The 20,014-nt window shown below is 37.5% G+C and overlaps 3 protein-coding genes across 10 annotated transcripts; 1 reads left to right on the top strand and 2 right to left on the bottom strand.

Moving 5' to 3' along the window:
* Positions 1–168: 168 nt before the first annotated feature.
* On the bottom strand, positions 169–3,656 carry LOC112785319 (tRNA (cytosine(38)-C(5))-methyltransferase 2). Of its 7 annotated transcripts, none has more exons than XR_003194226.3 (10): positions 3,134–3,326; positions 2,940–3,050; positions 2,454–2,547; positions 2,245–2,363; positions 2,026–2,148; positions 1,574–1,874; positions 1,348–1,442; positions 1,016–1,078; positions 814–924; positions 169–622 (listed from the first exon to the last, which is right to left on the bottom strand). XR_003194226.3 is itself a non-coding variant. In XM_025828780.3 (10 exons), the coding sequence occupies exons 1-10, from the start codon at positions 3,212–3,214 to the stop codon at positions 544–546; spliced, it is 1,131 nt and encodes a 376-aa protein (XP_025684565.1). In that variant the 5' UTR covers positions 3,215–3,656; the 3' UTR covers positions 169–543. The 7 variants fall into 7 exon arrangements, 2 of the variants coding, with proteins under 2 accessions (XP_025684565.1, XP_025684566.1); XR_011879220.1 differs by having other exon boundaries at positions 1,016–1,195; positions 3,134–3,300; XR_011879219.1 differs by having other exon boundaries at positions 814–878; positions 1,016–1,195; positions 3,134–3,300.
* Positions 3,637–10,759, top strand: LOC112782781 (probable DNA helicase MCM9). Of its 2 annotated transcripts, none has more exons than XR_011879216.1 (21): positions 3,637–3,765; positions 3,856–4,108; positions 4,195–4,297; positions 4,390–4,489; positions 4,582–4,720; positions 4,928–4,994; positions 5,264–5,438; positions 5,753–5,852; positions 6,625–6,722; positions 6,797–6,862; positions 7,467–7,559; positions 7,980–8,096; positions 8,229–8,301; positions 8,528–8,594; positions 8,709–8,790; positions 9,019–9,140; positions 9,216–9,283; positions 9,607–9,716; positions 9,807–9,850; positions 9,928–10,080; positions 10,290–10,759. XR_011879216.1 is itself a non-coding variant. In XM_072230822.1 (21 exons), the coding sequence occupies exons 2-21, from the start codon at positions 3,972–3,974 to the stop codon at positions 10,367–10,369; spliced, it is 1,998 nt and encodes a 665-aa protein (XP_072086923.1). In that variant the 5' UTR covers positions 3,637–3,765; positions 3,856–3,971; the 3' UTR covers positions 10,370–10,759. The 2 variants fall into 2 exon arrangements, 1 of the variants encoding a protein (XP_072086923.1); XM_072230822.1 differs by having other exon boundaries at positions 9,803–9,850.
* Positions 10,760–11,755: 996 nt separating this feature from the next.
* Positions 11,756–14,973, bottom strand: LOC112782782 (dicarboxylate transporter 2.1, chloroplastic). The gene is made up of 4 exons (XM_025825363.3): positions 13,848–14,973; positions 12,899–13,212; positions 12,313–12,761; positions 11,756–12,149 (listed from the first exon to the last, which is right to left on the bottom strand). The coding sequence occupies exons 1-4, from the start codon at positions 14,679–14,681 to the stop codon at positions 12,034–12,036; spliced, it is 1,713 nt and encodes a 570-aa protein (XP_025681148.1). The 5' UTR covers positions 14,682–14,973; the 3' UTR covers positions 11,756–12,033.
* Between the last annotated feature and the right edge of the window lie 5,041 nt (positions 14,974–20,014).

The raw sequence follows: 20,014 nt of genomic DNA, 5'->3' as shown, positions 1-20,014 counted from the left end.
AGATTGTGTTTTTGAGAATGAAAATTGCCTTAGGATTACTCATAATGCTTGGTATAATTAGGACCAAAGATACCAATGAAAGCCTTAGATAGCTAGCTTTCTGAGGCTGTTATACCAAAAGAATACTACTGTTAAAATTAAATTCAATAATGTAAAGAACTGGAAGCATGACGAAAACTGATCATGACCCTGCAATTAACGCGTGTAATTTCTTGTGGTTTGTGATCATTTGCTATCAATTCTAATCAATAATGCAAATAAAGGAATAAGTTTGCCACGTAAGCAAGCAGTTCACAATATCCTATCCTTTCTTCTTCACAGCATGCTTGAATATAACATTTCTAATCCCTTTCAAATTCCGATTACATTTCACAACCACCTAGGGTCAGTATTGATAACTACGATCACATGATTGAATGTGGTTTTCGGGGAAATGAACCAGTTGCAGGATCTCCGATTGTCATTGCAAAAATTGTAGGAGGCAATGGCATGATTCGAAAATATCAGCTGCTAGTGAATGAATCATATGAATGTGTCTGAAAATCACTGCGGATTGGCGAAAAGATACTGAAGTAAGGGAGCAACAACTGCTATGCTTAAACTGTTTCCTAGCAAAGCATACCTGCAAAAGAAAGTAAGATTGATAAGATAAACAAAATCAATAGAATTAAGCATGCCAATATGGACACTTATCTGACCTTGGGTCATGAAAAGCAGGTAATATTGAACTCAAATTCTAGACAGCAATAACTACATCCAATGGATGTTTCTACATGGAATTGACGCTAAGGTATGAAATAGTAAATGGCATACCGTTGTTTGAGACTAATGTGATCTGGAAACTTGAAATCTTCAGGAAACGAATGAATGTTTGCAACCTAGTCATGGGACAGCAAGAAGTACCTTGTAGATTAGTTATATGCACTGAAATGAAGACAATACAATTTTACCGAGCATTAATGCTAAGTACCAAAATAGAAGCTATAGAATAATGGGATATAAAGAAATCACCCACCTCTCTAGGGGTAAAATATCTAAGGCACTGCTCCTTCAATGATGCTTTGTCCCTCTTCTCTGGCTAAATGTACAAAATGGATGACATCAAAGAGTGAGAACAGTTTCATAGGTACCCAATGTGGTAGACTGGTAGTAATCCCAAAGATTGTATCAACAATTTAGTCCATCAAAGTCACAACTATGAATAGCTACCAAAAATGTTAGATATAATGATGATTGTAAAGCACAAACAGCATCATAGTGCTTGAAAGGCAATAACATGAATTACATTGTTATGAGAATACATTAAACAATACATCAAAAAAGATTTCTACCAATTAGAAATCCTACCTGAACAGTCGCCAAAAGGGATCCAGTTCCCTTCACATATCTGTAATAACTTTTTGTAAAACAGCAGCAGCGCTTTGAATCAGGATAGACAACATCTAGGCTCTTTTAAGGAAACAAGAGTTCAGAAATAATACTACTACTAAACACCCCCCCCCCCCTCCCCAAAAAAAAAAATTATAATACGCCGATTTGAATATACTGCAATAATTAATGTAAGGGTGGATACCCATAGCACTTCCCCACCGCTCAACCAAACTCAGGGGAACATAATACTGCTGTAAAGAGTCACAGACATTATCATCACCTTTGCCCAAAGTTGCAGATTCAGCCTCAATATTATTGCTAGGATTCTTTAACTCAAGAAAACTTTCAATAGGTTGACATGACTGCAACAACTTATGCCTGTCCTCTTGTGATAAATCATCTTCAATAAAGGCTGTATCAAAATGCTCATATAATGGTCCTGGAGATTGAATCAGTTGTCTGTTCCAAATTTCATTAACAAAAGAGTAGGGCTTTCTCTTAGCCTGAAACAATTAGATAACAATCAGATGATCGTATCCCAAAGCATATAGGATAGCTCCAGCTGTTTCCTTGATGACATAGAATACAACCGAAACCTTTTAAAATTCTCATTTAAGATAAAGAAAGCATACATCAAGGACCATAATACCCTACCAGACAAAAATATCGAGGCCTAGAATATGGGATTCCAAACTGTAGTGGGCTCAAAATGAACTCCTGTGTAACAAAATTTGTTCTGTCCAATATTTCAATCAGTTTTGCATGTGTGTCAGATGTCTGTATGCAACACGAGTACAAAGAAAAAGGAAGTGAATAGAGAAAATCATTAATGAAACGAGACTTGTACTTATGAGTTAATCCAAGTTGACAAACCTCGAAGCCTACAACATTTTCTACGAATAACAAGCTTGGAGGCTTCAATAAGAATGGCATAAGCTCAAGAATCTGAAGAAAAGAAAATGCCCGAGCATCACCAGTGTCCTTCTGGAGACCTAACACAAGATCATTGAGCAACTTTGGCTAAAATAAGATAAAGTAACCCATAAAATAGGAAAAAGAGAAGGAACAAAAAAAAGGTTCACCTTGCCGCGTGTAAGGTTGGCAGGGAGGAGAAAGAAGCCATGCATCTGCGCCATAGCCGTCGAGATCAGCCGCAGTCAAGCATTGAATATTTCCCTAAGCAAAGAAACATAAACAAAACCAAGATCAGCAGCACAATATTTTTATCTCGGCTATGTCTCTGTAGCTAAGTATCCAAATTCATGTAGTATCGAAAACAATACCCAAAGTCAAACTCCGAACATTGAATGACGAGAAGACAAGCCATTCATCTAAATGAAGAATAACACTAAAACCTCATAATCTACAAATAAATCCCATTCATTTTGAACTTAAAGCGATTACATAACATAGCATACTATACTAAAACCTGACTATTACTAAGTGTGAATAACCTGGAGACACTGAACTAACTAGAACTATGCACAAGCACGAAACTTTAATTACTGTACCAGAATTCATTAACTGAAAGAATTAACCATTACGCAGAAGCACAAAAAGCAAAAAACCTGATAAGGACGATGACCGAAATTATGCTCGTAAACGTCGTTGGCTCTGTCGTTGATTTCAAATGCTTCAACCACTTGAGCTTTCACCCCTGCTCGAATCAGAGAGTACCTCTAACAGAAACAAAGCATTTGAATTCAATGAAAAGAGGATTATAGGTTTTTATGGGAGGAGGGGGGAAGGGAGCGTTAGTTACCATGCCGCCGATTCCACTGTAGAACTCCAGCACTCGCTGGGGTTCGTTTCCGCCGCCATGGGACTCTGCTGCATCCGCCATTAAAGCCGATGTTCGCTGCTTCTGCTAAGGTGTGTTTGGCTTCATTTCGGGAAAAAAGCGTTTATAGTTTGGGTAAAGTTTTTTCAACAGAGATACTTAAATATAATAAATATAAATAAATTAATTTTTTAAAGTAAGATGTTTATATTTTTATGTTTATTAAAACTATTTTAATATTAAAAATAATTTTATCAAACAACAATTTTTTTTGTAATGTGTTTATTGAAAATCATGTTTATTTTAATTTATCAAACACAATTGACAATTGCTATAAAACATTATATTTAAGAAATTAGTCTTAATAAACTAATTGTTTTTTTCACTTTTTTTTTTGGTAAAAATTAAAATTTGGGACCTAAGTCCAAAAGAAAATTACAAAATGGGAATAAGTTGGGATAAAGTTCTCTGTCTACAATTATCATTTAGGATTAATCTAAGATTATAAGGAGGATTATCAATAAATTGATATCGTAATTGATTTTTCGCTATTTTAGATTAGGCTAATTGTAATCAGTTTAAATTAGTCGAGCCATCAGCTCAGTCATCTGCAAGTAAGCTTTTTCATAACAGATTAGTAGTTGACTTGGGCGGTTAAGAAACACCAGGAGCAACTAAAAATTTCAGGCTAATTGTTTGCGCAGGAAAAAAAAAATAGGCCCATTGACATTTGCCAACAAGTCCAAATGAAAAACAAAAAAGTTGTGACCTTCCTTGATTTGGCGCCAAAACCCGCGACGATTGCAGCAGTGTGAGAGTGATGGAGGTGCAGTTGCAGAGCGATCCATGGGAGTGGGAGAAGCCAATGGCCACTTATCTGCTCCGCTACCACTCCGACCAGCTCCGATCCATCGCTTCCTCTCCCGATCCCAATCTTCACTATCCTCTCTTCATTGAGTAACTCTTCTGTTTCATCAATTTCACTTTTTACTTTCTACAACGCATATTTAAAACTGAAACAAACCTCTTTACTCTTTCTTTAGCTTCGCAGAGTTGATGGAGGAACATCCTCACCTTGCGCGTCTCATATTCTCCCAACCCACCCCTTACTTGCAAGCCTTCGACAATGCTGCTCTCTTGTCTCATGTTCGTTTTCTTTCTTTTTTATCTTTTCATATTTTTATTCATTTGGAGGAGAAAGCTGCAATTCACTTCGATTTGTGTTGCGAGTCGTGCAGAGAATTGTGGTGAGAGATTTAGAGCAAGAGAAGAATGTTGTTGAGAAAAATTTCATTCATGTTCGAATTAACATCAGTGGTTCTCCCCTTGAATGCTCTGGTTTGTTAGCATTAAACCTATTTGTTGTAATTCCCCTTACTTAAGGAATAAGGACACTTTATATTTTGACATTTTTTGGATGATGGAATTAGAGACGTTTCCGACCATAGGGCGTGTTCGAGTGCAGCATCGCGGAATTCTTCTCACTGTGAAAGGGACTGTAATCAGGTCTGGAGCAATCAAGATGCATGAAGGAGAGAGGAAGTATATGTGCAACCAATGCAAGAAGAGGTCAGCACTTTTTTTCTTTTTTCAATCCATGTTTTTCGTTAAATTATATGTCCTAAGAATAAGATTAGGGATTATCTCAGGATTATCACGTATTCACGTGTGATAGTAGATGTTAAGATGAAGTTTAGTAAATGATCGTTAGCTTTGCTGCATTTTGTTCATCACATTAAGCAATATGTTAATTGGATTAACAAAGCATTCGTACAGCTTCACAGTTTATCCTGAGGTTGAAGCTCGAAACTCCATATCATTACCTTCAATTTGCCCCATGCAGGTATCTTCTACATCTGAGATTAAATATTTCATTTCACCACAGATGGACCATGTATTAAAATGTAACATTAGAAATGTGTTCGCTTGCACTGCTGTGTTAAGTTTCTTTCTCTAAGTTGGGGAGTGCAGCATATTAAACCTGCAAATTTTCCCAGGAAGCTTAAAAATTGATTTTGGAAACTCCATCCCGCAGTACTATGTCTTTGTTCTTCTGTAGATCCGATGATAGCATATCTTTCATTTGGTTATTTTAATTGTTCCTAATGGCAGAAATTGAAGCCCTGTGGAGGCACAAAATTTCAGTATGTAGAAAATACTGTAGTATGCCATGATTATCAGGAGATAAAAATCCAAGAAAGTACACAGGTGCTAGGTGTTGGGGCCATTCCTCGTTCAATTCTTGTCATCTTGCATGATGATCTGGTTGATGTTGTTAAAGCTGGAGGTATTTACATCAGCTTTGATTCTTTTTCTCTTCAATATGATTGCATGCATGCACATGGTATTTTAACAACTGTTTTCTTCCTAGACTAAGAAGTATGTAAGAAAGCTGGTTAAAATAACTTAATGTATTATGTCTCTACCTAGATTGAATATTCTGGACATACATTCTTCTATTTTTAGTTAAAATAAAAGGTAACCTTTTTTTCCCCTTAACAATTGATGATCTCTCACAAGCTAAAGCTAGAGTGCTGGAACATAAATGCAATTTTTTTTTTTTTTGGCTGGTTGAGGACTTCAATTCTCTTGTACTTGCAGATGATGTGATTGTCACTGGTCTCTTGACTGCAAAATGGTCTCCAGAGTTGAAAGATGTGCGCTGTGACCTTGATCCTGTATTAATAGCCAACAGTGTAAGGTGAAGAAGTTCTCTTTCTTTGCCTTTAAAACCTTGTTAAGCAAAAAGAACTTACTAGCATTTGTCATTCTTCTTGTTTCTTTTCATGGAAAAATGTATAAATATTTATTTATGCATCTCCTAAACTCTCTCCCTTACTCATAATTTATGGGCAGTCTGGTGATACTTGTGGTTGTGATGCAAACCTTATCTCCTAACTCGGCTAGTCATTCATTTCTCATGTTCTTTTAACTGGTACTGTTTTCTTATGAAATTCCTCCTCAAGAAGATGAGTTTTTCTCAACCTGCCGTTGAATGATGATAATTAATGCTAACTACAGTTCATATAATAGAGTAATCATTTTGGTTGATTGTGTTTTGGCACAGTAGTTTCTGTGTCAGCGCCCCTTTGGTAGCTGGTCTGAGGATAGATCCGTGCCACCCATATTCTTCAGGACTTAATTGTAGATTTTTCTGGCTTCACCATCTTCCACCTTCAAAATGCTTTCTTTCCTTTGGCCGTGTCTTCATTTGCAAAATTTGGTCTATCATGAATGTTCCTTAATGATTTAATTATTCCTAGGAACTGATTTGCCACTGCTTGTCTGCTTCCCTTTTCTGTCCTATTGCAAACCACATAATAGGTTGTCAGTCAGAGAGTATAATTCACATATTATACGTATAAAATCCTATGTGGAGCACACATTGAATGATTTCATTAAATTAAGTTATACTATAAATTGAAGTCAGTTACTCTCAGTTTAATGGAAGCAGAGCATTCTCCTTGTTTCAGGAGGACCAATCAATTGAAGTCAGAAATGGACATTTCTGATGACTTAGTTACAAAATTCAAGCAGTTCTGGGACCATTTCAAAGATGCACCCTTAAAAGGTGGTATCCAAGAACACGTTTCGTCATTTAATTTCATATTTTCTTAACTTCTTGGATGTTTCAAAATGATCCAGGGAGGAATGCTATTCTTCGAGGAATTTGCCCACAAGTATTTGGCCTGTTTACTGTCAAGCTGGCCGGTAAACACATATTTATGGTGATGGCTATTTATATATTGCTATTTTTCTCAAGGATTTGTTGTTGCTTTGACATATTTTATATTTTCCATTTTGATAAACAAATGACGTCTATCTATGATGGATTCTGACTTTTAAATTCCAAAATCCCAAATACTTTTGTGCATGTTGGAAAGAAAGTTTATGCAACAGACTTAAATATGATACAGAGAAAGACAAGGTAGAAGGGGTTAAATTTATGAAAAATTTTAAATCAAAACAATTTTTTTTGCAAACCATAAATAAGTACTTAGATTAGATGCAATAAGACTCAGTTGATCTAGGCATGTGGAAATGAGGATCTTATAGATGATAACATGATCTCTATAGGTCCCATTTAGTTTCTTTCAAGAGAGGAACCTCATAAAGATCGTAGATGGAAATACTTGAATTTGCAAAGATTTTATATAAAGAAATTAGTCCTGGACTGGAGTTAGATGGGCAGCAAAAGTGTGATATGGAGGCTCTCATTCATTTTGTTTCTATATTCATGTCAGTAAACTAAAATACTACTATCAAGATATCAGTTATGATCTTTCTCATTTCATGTCTGTTGTCTTTCAATCAGTTGCATTAACACTTATAGGAGGTGTTCAACATGTTGACGCTTCTGGAACAAGGGTAAGAGGGGAATCCCACTTACTCTTGGTTGGTGATCCCGGTATGAAATCTATTGCTAATGTGATTTATATGAGCAATGCTACTATTGTTATTACTTGTTTCAAGTTTGTAGCATAGATGGTTTTTTTATTGCTTCATGAATACTACAACAACCCGTGAAAGTGACTTCAATTAGACAAAGAAAGGGGAGTTCTACCAATTAAGTTCTTTGTTGTGCTTCAGTTATGCCACTACTTGTTTAATGATGTTCAACCAAGAAAAGGAAATTTGAAAAGTGATCACATAATAGTCGGACTTATACTAGAAATTTCTATATGCTGTTAACTTTAGTGCAGTTTTCTTAATTATATATCTGAACTGTTTGTTAACTGTTCTGTCAATTCTTATCATCGACTTAACGAGATGACAAAATAAAGTTGGTCCTCGTTTTCTCTAACTTGCCTCTTTATGTTTGATATAGGCACTGGAAAGTCTCAGTTTCTGAAATTTGCAGCGAAATTGAGCAATAGATCTGTTATTACCACTGGGCTGGGAAGCACAAGTGCTGGATTGACGGTTACTGCAGTCAAGGATGGAGGCAAATTTCCATACATCAATTTTTACTGATAAATAGCCCACATTATTAACTCATCTAAATGTAGACATGCATGAATCTGTGTATCTTGTAATTGGTTTAGCTAAGTGCATGGCCAATTTATGGAATTTTTAGGTGAGTGGATGTTGGAAGCTGGAGCCCTTGTTTTAGCAGATGGAGGATTGTGCTGCATAGATGAATTCGATAGGTAAGCACTTTATGAAGGATACAAGAATGCATATAGTCACAGTAAGAGGGTTAACAAGATTTACATCACATTTGTTCTACTCTTCATCATCATACCAAATTTGTCACTTCAAGTTGGTCAGGGTAGTTCTCAGTGGATGCATTTATGAGAAGTTTAGATTTATGGAAATTCCAGCAGAGTTGTTTATGATACTTAGCATTGTTTATATAAACTTCCTTTTTCCCAGCATGAGGGAACATGACAGGGCAACAATACATGAAGCCATGGAGCAGCAAACAATAAGTGTAGCCAAGGTAGAGTGGAATATTTGAATATTACGCAAAACCTGAATGAACTTTGCTTTTCTCAATACAGACGTGTATCTTGTGGTCAAAAGCATCGCTTACATACTCTCATGCTTTGTCCAGGCTGGTCTTGTAACAACACTCAGCACTAGAACAACGGTATTTGGTGCCACAAATCCTAAAGGGCAATATGACCCCGATCAACGTATCACTTCAGTCAATATATATTTGTGTAATACTATTCTAAATTGACGTTTAAAAATTGTTCGGTATTACTGATGTACAATTTCTAGTCCACGAAAATTTTTCCTCTAGCTGCTAGCTTAGAAATTTCTGAACTATCAATGTAGTAATTATAGCAACCTCGTTTGCCGCTAAATTCTGAATTTACAGTTGCTTCAGTTTATTACTTGTCCAACTTAACACAAGGTAGCTCTGTCTGTCAATACAACACTCTCTGGTCCTTTACTTAGCAGGTTTGATATTGTCCTTGTGCTCTTGGATACAAAGAATCCTGAATGGGATGCAGTAGTTTCATCTCATATTCTTTCTGAGGTAAACTATAACCATGTGCATTAAAAAGCTTCCTGTGGGTACAGATATAACACTTTTATGAAAACTAATATTCAGGCAGAACCTGATAGAGCCAACAACGATGAAGATCTAGCAAAAGTCTGGCCACTTTCTACACTCAAGAGGTGAAATATGCAGCTGACGACCATGGATAACATGCATAAAAAGGAAAAAGAAGTTTGAATGCTATCTTGCATTGGTTTCTCTACATCCCAACTTAATTTCTTGCTTCCTTTTTTTCCCTCTTGCTATCCTAATTAAAAATAGGATAAAGCATTTCTTTCTCATTTAAAATAGTGAAGTTAGTTGTATACCAAATCAGTCTCAATTGAATTCTTTTTGTCCCATAGAACGTTTTCAAATTAGATAGAGCTTTTAAGTTTCTGAATTTCTTAATTTTTATGTAGTTGGCTCGGTAAGAGACTCTTGGTTATTTCTAATCTTGCAGGTACTTACACTATGTGAAAGAAACTTTCAAGCCAGTACTTACAAGAGAGGCCGAAAGAGTCATATCTAGCTATTATCAACTTCAAAGGAAGTCTGCAACTCATAATGCAGGTTTCAGATAAATATGTCCCTTTCTAAATCAAGTTTAATACTCATCAATTTATGTCGTTAAATTAAGTTGCAAATTTGCAATGTAGCCAGGACCACCGTCCGGATGCTGGAAAGTTTAATACGCCTAGCTCAAGGTATGTAACTGGAACTATGGTGAATTTACCCATTTAACTTCCTTAACCTCTTATGTGCTTTTGATCTTTAATGACAGCTCATGCAAGGCTGATGTTCAGAAATGAAGTGACCCGATTAGATGCCATCACAGCAATTTTATGCGTAGAGTCCTCAATGACTACCTCAGCTATAGTGGATTGCATTGGGAATGCCCTGCACTCCAATTTTACTGAAAACCCTGATCAGGAATGTATCCTTGCTAGGTATCTCTCCTTGCATTATGTAGCTGTATATAAATTGTACAATCAAACTTGTCTTCATCATGAACCTATGCTCCACTAGAAAACCATTTTTTCCAGAAAATCCATTGGTAGCATGGTATATTCTTTATCTAGACATTTTTCTCGACGGCATTTTGATTTGCTTTCAACAAGAACTTCTTAACTACGTGCAAAACAGATGCTAAGCAAGAAAGACTGATCCTGGAAAAGTTGGGATCAATAGATGACTTCTCTGATATGAACAGAATGGGAGACTGAAGGACAAGGGAGGATAACAAAATTGAAGTCCTGTATATTGAATCATTAAAGTGATTATTTTTAGTTAGCTCTGCTATTAGTTGGCACAGGATAACAAAATTGAAGTCTTGTAGATTAATCACGAAAGTGATTACTTTTAGTTAGCTATGTTATTTAGTTGGCATAAGGAAGGGGACAAAACATTTTATTTCTCTTACTAGACAATTAGATAGATGCCTTTCCTATCTTTGTCTTTTCTATAGTCTTTATTTACTATGTACTTTCGGTCTGTTCAGAGGGGCACTCAATTTGAATGATGATTTTGTTGTATTAGCCTGAATATAAATGTTTGTAGGTTTGCAACTCTTATTTGGCAATTAAAGCGAGTGTTAAGGTGAATTTCTTTTCAAATTTTTACTTTCATTTAATAAATCTCAGAAGCCCTACGCTTACTTTGCTTAATGAAACTAAATTGACTCAGTTTAATTTCATTTAATATATATTCATTGAACTAACACTTCCAAACCATAACTAAAATTTGACATGTAAATTAGATAGGTAGGACAGCTAACAGTCAAATGCCACTGTTGAGTCCTTTTGCTTCAAAATGGCTTGAAGAATAACGGTTAAACTCAACCTTGTGACCTTACATTCATATCCATCTTTGCAGACAATAAATGAATCTCGCAGAATATCAAGATTTCAAGCTTCACTTACTAGTCTCGTCTTCTGAATTCTAATTCTGATGTGGAAATGCATAATGACTAATGAGGTATTTCTTGCAGCTCTCTCAAACACGTTTATTTACCTAGTAGTACTCATTTCTATTCGACTGGATAAAGTATAGTAATAAATATAAGATTGAGTATTGTTGTTATCGAGAGTTAATACCTCCTAGTTCTTCCTTTCACATTCCTCAAGTGCATCACAATTGAGTATCTGAGTCTTCTGCAATGTCTCAGATACTCATACAACAGCAGCAGCAGATTACACATTTCAAAGCTCATCATAACCTCATTTATTGATGAGTAATTATTGGATAACATTATTTGCAAGTATTGTATAATAATTCAATCTGTCACACTACAGTACAGGATAAGAATGATGCTGCACCGAAACCAGAGCTTCACCTATCACAGGGCCACTAATTCATAATTAACACTAGTAATCAACTTAAAAATGATATTAGTGTACTCCATCATGGTACATCCTTGAATGTACGACATGACTTGTTCAATGCAATTATATTTTGTCAATTTACAGTATCCTAAGTGGGAAGAAATAATAACATATAGTCTTAATGTTTATTAAAATGCCATGAATAAAGTAAGCTTGAAAATAGCACCACATTATAGATAACACTGACAAAAGAAAGAATAAATCACAAATAGGAACACCGTCAAACCAGGCTAAACCTCCATCAATGAAGATCATATCGATTTCAAATCTTGAATGTAGGTTTCCATAAAACCCTTTATCAGAATTTCAATTATTGTTTGTAAACTAAATGTGACCCTGCTAAAACTAAGAAGACAAATAAAGCTGAAGGCAGAAAATTGAAAAATTGTGTTTAGCTCAATTGTCCTTTACATGAAGGACCTTTTCTTTCGTTTTCTTTTGGCCGGGAAGAAGAAAGGCCAATTGAAACTGGGAAAAACTGATATTTACTTACACTGAAATGGGAATCAATACAGTCCCAAAAATTTCCACCAGAAAGCGCCAACACCTCCCCAGATGATAGCATTGATAACAAACATAACGAACCCCATTTTGAATATATCAGGAAGGTCGATATAACCAGCTGCCAAAGAAGGAAAATCACAACAATTTCAGCCAAGAAATTCCAGATTAGAAATATTATGCACGGTATGAAGAACGGGGATAGAATAAAGTTGCTAAACAAACACAAGCTAAATAATTGAATAGCCGGAAAGACAAAAGAGAAAAGAAAAAGACGGACAAACCTCCGAAGTATACAGCAGCCTGACCACTACTATAGTGTGTTATTGCACCAAAAAGATTTGTGTTGTAACCTAAAGCGAGCGCAGCCAGAACACCAGGAACACCAGCTGCCCTATGCATAGCAAGAAATGCAGAGTATAAAGCCCCCACGTGTCCTGTCTGACTTGCGAAAAGGTAGTGGATTAAGAAATAAGCTGCCTGAAGAACAGCTAGTGAAGCTGGCCAGCTCAAAGAGAATGACCGAAGCGAGTTGGCTACACAATCAGACATCCAGGTTACGATACCAAGGTTTGTCAACTGGCCTGCCATGCCCACAAGAATGGCAAACCAAGCCAAGGTATCCCAAGCCGATTTCTCATTCAAGCAGTCATTCCAGTCAAGAACTCCTAATACAAGTAGTATTGATAACCCAATCATCGCAGCTACAGCACTTGCTATGCCGAGACTGTCTCTGCAAGAACCCAAAAAATAATGATGATTCTGAATTCAATTCAATGATAGTTTATACAATCCAAAAATGTCAACAAACCAATAAATCATTCAAGAAAAAATTCATGTATATTTATAGTATGAGTATACCAAGCATACCCAAAGATCCACAAAGAGACGGCAAGAAGCATCGTAGAAACCATAATCCATTCATTTTTTGTGACAGGGCCCATAGTTTCGAGTTTCTTTGCAGCCAGGGCAGGAGCTTCCGGTGTGTCTTTAATTTCAGGGGGATAGAGCTTGTATAAAACCAACGGTGTAACAAGAAGACAAACAAGTGCAGGTAAGCTAGCTGCCTTGAACCAAGTAACCCAAGGGCTAGAAACAATGACCCCAAGCTCCTCTGCTAATTTGATACACAGCAGATTTTGAGCTGCAGCAGTTAGGAAAAGAGCACTAGAGTTACCAGCAGACTGTCACAGGTCACAAAGGCAATGCACAAGTCACTTCATTATCTCATGATCGCAATTTGCAAATAAGAAACAAAATACAGAAGAGTAGAATTCAGCTACATCAAAATAGATTATGATCATTACTATGACACATTTGTAATACCCAGATATAGTTGCAACAGCTTTCATAAAACAATACTTATACTAAAACCAAAACATAGCCAATAAAATTAAAAGAAAATAGTAATTTATACAAATCATTGAAACATACAGCAATTAAGCAATATTTAAGATAGATTTTCAGTTCTTTCACAAAAGCCAAGCTGAAAAAGAACCTAAATTCTATGTTGCACAAATACAAATACAATGCAAGTATCACACAGTCCAGTGTGATACTAAATATAAGACATTTTATGAAAACTCACAAATTTAAGAATTTTAGGATAGCAGTATTTGATGCAGATGCTCATATGCTAGTGAACATGTAGCATTTGTGCATCATAGCTAAAAACCTTATGAAATCTCTGCCTGAAATGGTTAGAAGTTTTATAGCGATAATTCTCATATAATACTGTCCAGACATTCCGTTAACCAAAATCCATTAATTATTCTAGCCATGATTACAAATCTGTGAATACTATTAACACCAAACCGACCTGAAACTGGTTCTGAACGAGATAAGCACCAAGCCTCTTAGCAGTAGGATTGCCAGGTTCACTGCCAGCGGAGAGTGACAGTGACTTGATGATCGGCAAGAACACACCACCAGCTCTTGCGGTGGTGCTCGGCATTGCCGGAGCAATAAGCACTTCACTGAATGTCAAACCGTAAGACAAACCCAAAGTGCTCTTCCCCATCCACTTCACAAAGTAAGTTGCAATTCTATCTCCCAAACCAGTTTTCACAAATCCACGGGCAAAGAAGAATGAAATCACAATCAACCAAATCACTTCGTTGGTGAAGGCACTGAAGGCTGCACCAAAGGTTAAAGTTTTGGTTACCACAGCAGTTGTAAGGCCCAGAAAAGCCCAGGCTCCAACGGGCAACGGGCTCAGGACAAGGCCCGCGATGGTTGAGAGGAAAATTGAGAGCAATTGCCATGCCTCTGGAGTAACTTCCACTGGCTTGGGAACTAAGAAACGAACAATGAGGCCTATACATACGGAGATTACGAAAGGAATGGGCTTTGCACCCTGCAGTGGCGGTGGCGGTGGTGACGGAGAATTTGAGGAAGATGAAGAAGCATGAAGTGGATTGTAATGGGGTCTTGAAGAAGTGTTAAATTTTGAAGCTTTGGAGGGAAAGGAGAAAACTTGAGAAATGAGGGGTGATTTGGGAGATGGGTTTGAGCGTGGTTGTGGATTCAGTGGAAGTGAGAGTTGGGATCTGTTTGTCATGATGGGTCGAGAACGGTGGTGAAGGGAGAAGCGTGAAGATGAGAGTGAGAAAGAGGTTGAGGTGGAGAGCGAGTGCAGCGCAAAGCTCTCCATTGCTAACAGCAACAACGGAAACGAGTGATTCTCAGAAGGAGAGAGTAAGAACCAGCAAGCAAGAAGGCGAGAAACAAGCAGATTGGGGAATTGGAGAGAGCCTTTTGTTTTTTGAAGTTTTATGACTTATATAATAAAGTTTTTTTGTGATTTAATTCGGTAATTCCAAAGTGGGGTGTGGCCATTGTTGTGGCAGAGGAATGGGATCTTTTAATCTTTTGATGTGAGGAGGGAAATCATAGGAAGTTTCTTAACATCTTCTGTTTGTTGGGTTTTACACAAAATATGCAATACTCTTATTTCAACATTTAGGTACCCTCATGACGAGGATTATGTTAAAATCTAAGAGCTAAAAGAAATATCATTTTGGATCTCATAAAGTGAAAGAGAAGGTAAAAATTTCATTAATTTTATATAGAATTAATAGTTAAAAATTATTAAATAATTTAATAAATTGATTAAATTATTATCTAATAACTCTTAATCTTAGCTATTAACTTCGGGTAAAATTAACTATATCATAATAGGAGGTTCTCTTATAAATAGAGAAGAAAACTATGATGTAGATTCCCTAACTATTATTGGTGGCTTACATGATGCATTTACAAAGTTACATTACTATCATATAGTAACATTTTTTTGGGCACGTACGCAGGCTCCATTTTTCTCATGGTTTGGGATTTTGCTTGCTTTAGTTGAAATTTTTCTCTTGCCAAAATTTTGTGACTCATGTTCCATTTGTTAGATGTCAGTTTCTGCTATTTCAGACAACAGGATGAAAAGACTTTCATTTTTCCTCTATTATCCTCATGTTATAAATATTAAAAATTCCAAACTAACAAAATTTCTTGACATATGTGACTAATTTTCTTATGTTGTTCTTTTTGGTTACCATGTATTTGAAGAAAGAATGAGAAAGTGATGTGAAAAAGAAGAAATTACAATATTGATCTGCGTAAAAATTTATATTTTATAAACAAAAATTACAAATTTTAATGAAAAATTATATTTTGCTTTTATTTAAGAGCAACAGGAGAAGGGGATGACAATACACAATTTTGAGTTTAAATGAAATATAGGAGATTTAATTACTAAATTATGAGTTTAATAGTTCTTCTAACAAAAAACTTTTTATTTTAATAATTTGAGTTAAGTTTTAAAGTGGTATCTAAAGTTATATTTGAAATTTAAAGTGGTCTCTAAAATTAATATTTACTTAATTTTGTCTTTAAAATTATACGCGAGGATTTATAGTAGTTTTTCGGACAGTTTTCGTTCATCACTGATCATCGAAAAATTAAGGTGGATTGATTTCTGTCATATTAACACGCGAACAGTTATTAATGTGGCAAATAAAATTTTTTTGTTTGAGGGAGTTAGAACATTGTGTGTAATAAATTGATTAGCAATATGCAAAATTATACAAAATTTTTTTTTTTTGAATGAACAAGCTCAACACAACAAGTGGAGCGATGAGAATAAATAAATAGGAGAACACCAGTTAAAGGCATAAACTATTCAGTACTACATGATACCCCTTGTCATCTTCGGCATTGCCATCAACAACAAAAGGGATCCACACCTAACCACTCCTTAAAGTTCATGAACGACTGGTGGATAATATCTTCAACCCCTTTTCCTTTATTCTGAAAGATCCTCCTGTTCCGTTCAAGCCAGATATTCCATATTATAGCACAGAAAGATACCATCCACCTTTTGCGTTCCTGCTTACTAGTTGATAACTCAGTCCAGCTCTGAAAGTGTTCTTTTAGTGTCCCTGGGCATGACCATTGCCTCCCAGCAAACGTTAGCCATGCACACCAAACCTGCCAAGCAAACTCACAAGCAAGAAACAAGTGGTGACCAAATTCAACACCTTTATTACACAAAACACAGACCACATCTTCTTGGTTAACCACTCCCAACCTACTCAGTCGCTCCTTTGTATTGACCCTTCCAGTCAAGACGAACCAGATAAACAATTCAACTCTTGGTGGGACTAGACCCTTCCATATTGTCCTAGTAAAGCTGAAACTCGCTATATCCTCTGGAAGCAACTCCACCTGCAATTCCTGCACAAAGGAGTTAGTCGAATATACACCATGTTTATCAAACTTCCACACCACTCTATCCTCTCTCTCATATACAAGATTAACCAGTCTTAATGTTTCATGCATCTGGTTCAGAAGGTCCAGCTCCCATTGGAACAGCTCTCGCCTCCATTGGAAGTTCCATCTCCACTCTAACCCGTCCCAAAATCCACAATCCCCTATGACGGATCCTCTTTGGTTTGAAACTGAGAAGAGCCTCGGAAACATATCTTTCAGGAGCCCACCACGCAGCCAGATATCCTCCCAGAATCGAGTTCTTCTCCCATCACCAATCTCCATAGACAGTCCATTAATCATCTTCTGTCTTACTTGTTGATCCTTGAACTGTATATGGCAGATATCCTTCCATGCCCCCCCCCCCGAGTGGGTAATGCCTGGGATGACAGCATCACCCTAGGGTTCAGATTGTAGCAAGAGCATACCACCTTCTTCCATAAAGGGCAATCCTCCTTCGAAAATCGCCACCACCACTTAAATAGAAGGGCCGTGTTACGCACCATGGCATCCCCTACACCTAATCCGCCTAACTTTTTGGGGGCCTGCACCACCTCCCACCTGACCATGGCCATACCAATCCTACCATCCTCCTTGCTCCATAGAAACCTTCTCTGTAGAGAAATCAGTTTCTCTGCAACAGTCTTTGGCATCTTATACAAACTCAAATAATAGACAGGCAGACTGTTTAAAACAGATTTAATAAGCACCAGTTTACCAGCTTTATTGAGAACCTTGGATTTCCAGATGCTCAGCTTCTCCTCCATTTTTTCTATAATGGGTTTCCAAGTCTTCACCAACCTCGGGTTTGCTCCTAGTTGGATGCCCAAGTATTTTACCGGAAGAGATGCTGCCTTACAGCCCAGTACTCGACACATACGCTGTACCCACTGAGCGTCACAGTTAATAGGAATCAAGCTAGACTTATCAAAATTAATACTCAGTCCTGACATAAGCTCAAAGCAGCGAAGCATCCTCCTGTAATTCTTTATGGTCTCTTCCTCTGGGGGGCAAAACAGAACAGTATCATCCGCAAACTGAAGATGTGATAACTCAACATGGTCTCTCCCCACCAGCAACGGCGAGATTCGCTCATTTCTCACCGCCTCACCAAACATCCTATGTAGAACATCAACCACCAGTACAAACAGAAACGGAGATAGCGGATCCCCTTGTCGCAAACCTCTTTCCATCTTAAAAGGCTTAGATGGCGATCCGTTTATCAGCACTGACATAGAAGTAGTACATACACACTCCATAACCCAACTCCGCCATCTCTGTCCAAAACCCATCTTCTGCAGCACCAGGTCAACGAAGCTCCACTTGACTCTATCATATGCTTTCTGGAAATCTAACTTTATGATTACCGCTTCCTTCTTCCTCGCTTTTATCCATTGAACAGTTTCGCAAGCGATCAGTGCCCCATCATGAATCTTACGTCCCTTAACAAAGGCGCTCTGAGTCTCCCCTACTAGTCGTGGCATGATTGCTCGCATCCTCCTAACCAGTATTTTCGAAATGACTTTATACACACAACCTACCATACTGATTGGTCTCAAGTCTTTGATCTCCTTTGCACCAGTGAACTTAGGGGCCAATGCTACCCAAGTGAGATTCGCGTCCGCTAGTAGCTTGGATGTAAGGAAAAAATTCATCACCGCTGCCGTAAAATCAGATCCAATTTCAGCCCAACACTTCTTTATAAAGTTCATGTTGTACCCATCACTTCCCGGTGCCTTGCAAGATTCACAATCCCACACTGCTTCTTTAATCTCTTCAGGATTCGGCATCACCTCCAGAGCCAGAGCATCATCTTCACCAATTCTTTCTACTAGTCCATCCCTGAACCCCACCAAAGGAGACTCTTCCTGATGATACAAACTCTTGTAGAAGTCTCTAATCGCAATCTTAATCCGAGCTTGATTCCTTACCAATCTTCCATTAATGAGCAGCACATCAATCCTGTTGTTTCTCCTTCTTGCAGAAGCTAAATTATGGAAGTACCTCGTATTCTTGTCAATGTCCTTCGCATGTCTAGATCGCGACATCTGCTTCCAATGTAGTTCCTTCCGTACATACCATTTCTCACAGGAAGTCACCAGCGCCTTTCTTCTAGCCTCCATTGTTCCATCATAAACACCATCTCCCACCTTGTCATCAATCTTCTTGATCTCTTCCTCAAACTTCATGATTTTCTTGTCCATCTCCCCAAAGTTATCTTTATGCCATCTTCCCAGAGGAACTGTCAGAGCCTTCAACTTATCAGTAAATTGTGCCTCACCAAGCCCTCTCCATTCCTCCTTAATCATTCTTAGGAAACCTTCATGGGTAAACCACGAATCAAGACTTCTGAAAGGCCTCGGCCCGTCACTCCGCCTCCTATCTTCCACTATAATAGGACAATGATCAGACAAACCCCTAGGACCACCTCGCATTCGAGTCTCTGGAAATTTTTCAAGCCATTCCAGGCTAACCAGAACCCTATCAATACGGCTGCACGATCGACCTCTGAACCATGTAAACTTGCGATCAGTAATCGGCAAGTCCACCACACCCATGTCATGTATCCAATTCTTAAAGTCTTCGGCTGATAAGGGTAATGTATCGGTCCCCCTTCTTTCTTCCACCTGTACAATCTCATTAAAGTCCCCCATGAAACAACAGGGAACCTGACATAACCCAGCTATGTAGCTCAACTCCTCCCAAACAACAAGCTTCTCATCTCTAGTATGCGCACCATAGACCAAAATAAAAGCACAATTAAAACTATACTTCACCATCTCCCCTTTAACACACAACCATCTCTCTCCTTTATGGCTATTCCTTATTTTAAAAAATTCTCCATCCCATATTAATAACAACCCACCAGATGCACCATCAGATTCAACAAATTCCCACTCCGCGCAACTATTCCCCCAAATATTTTTTATATCAAATTTAGTCACTAACTGTCTTTTAGTCTCTACCAGGCCTAACATGTTTAATCTAAAAATTCTTTTCAGGTCCTTTATCATCCTGAGCTTACCATCCCCCCTCAACTCCCTAACATTCCAAGAGCCAAAAATCATTTCAAAAACTTATTGCACACCTTTTTATGAGCTTTTGGTCTGCTTCGCCTCGCTTTAGCCCGTTGTTTCGCCAGCTTTTTTTTCAGAGCAATTTCTTCATTCTGCTGCTGTAGGATCGCCATAATGTCATCTTCTTCGTCATAGAACACAGCTCCGGATT

The sequence above is a fragment of the Arachis hypogaea genome, chromosome 20 (genome assembly GCF_003086295.3).
Source record: "Arachis hypogaea cultivar Tifrunner chromosome 20, arahy.Tifrunner.gnm2.J5K5, whole genome shotgun sequence".
NCBI lineage: Eukaryota > Viridiplantae > Streptophyta > Magnoliopsida > Fabales > Fabaceae > Arachis > Arachis hypogaea.
Note: the sequence above shows the minus strand (reverse complement) of the source record. Positions and strands in the feature narration are given on the sequence as shown.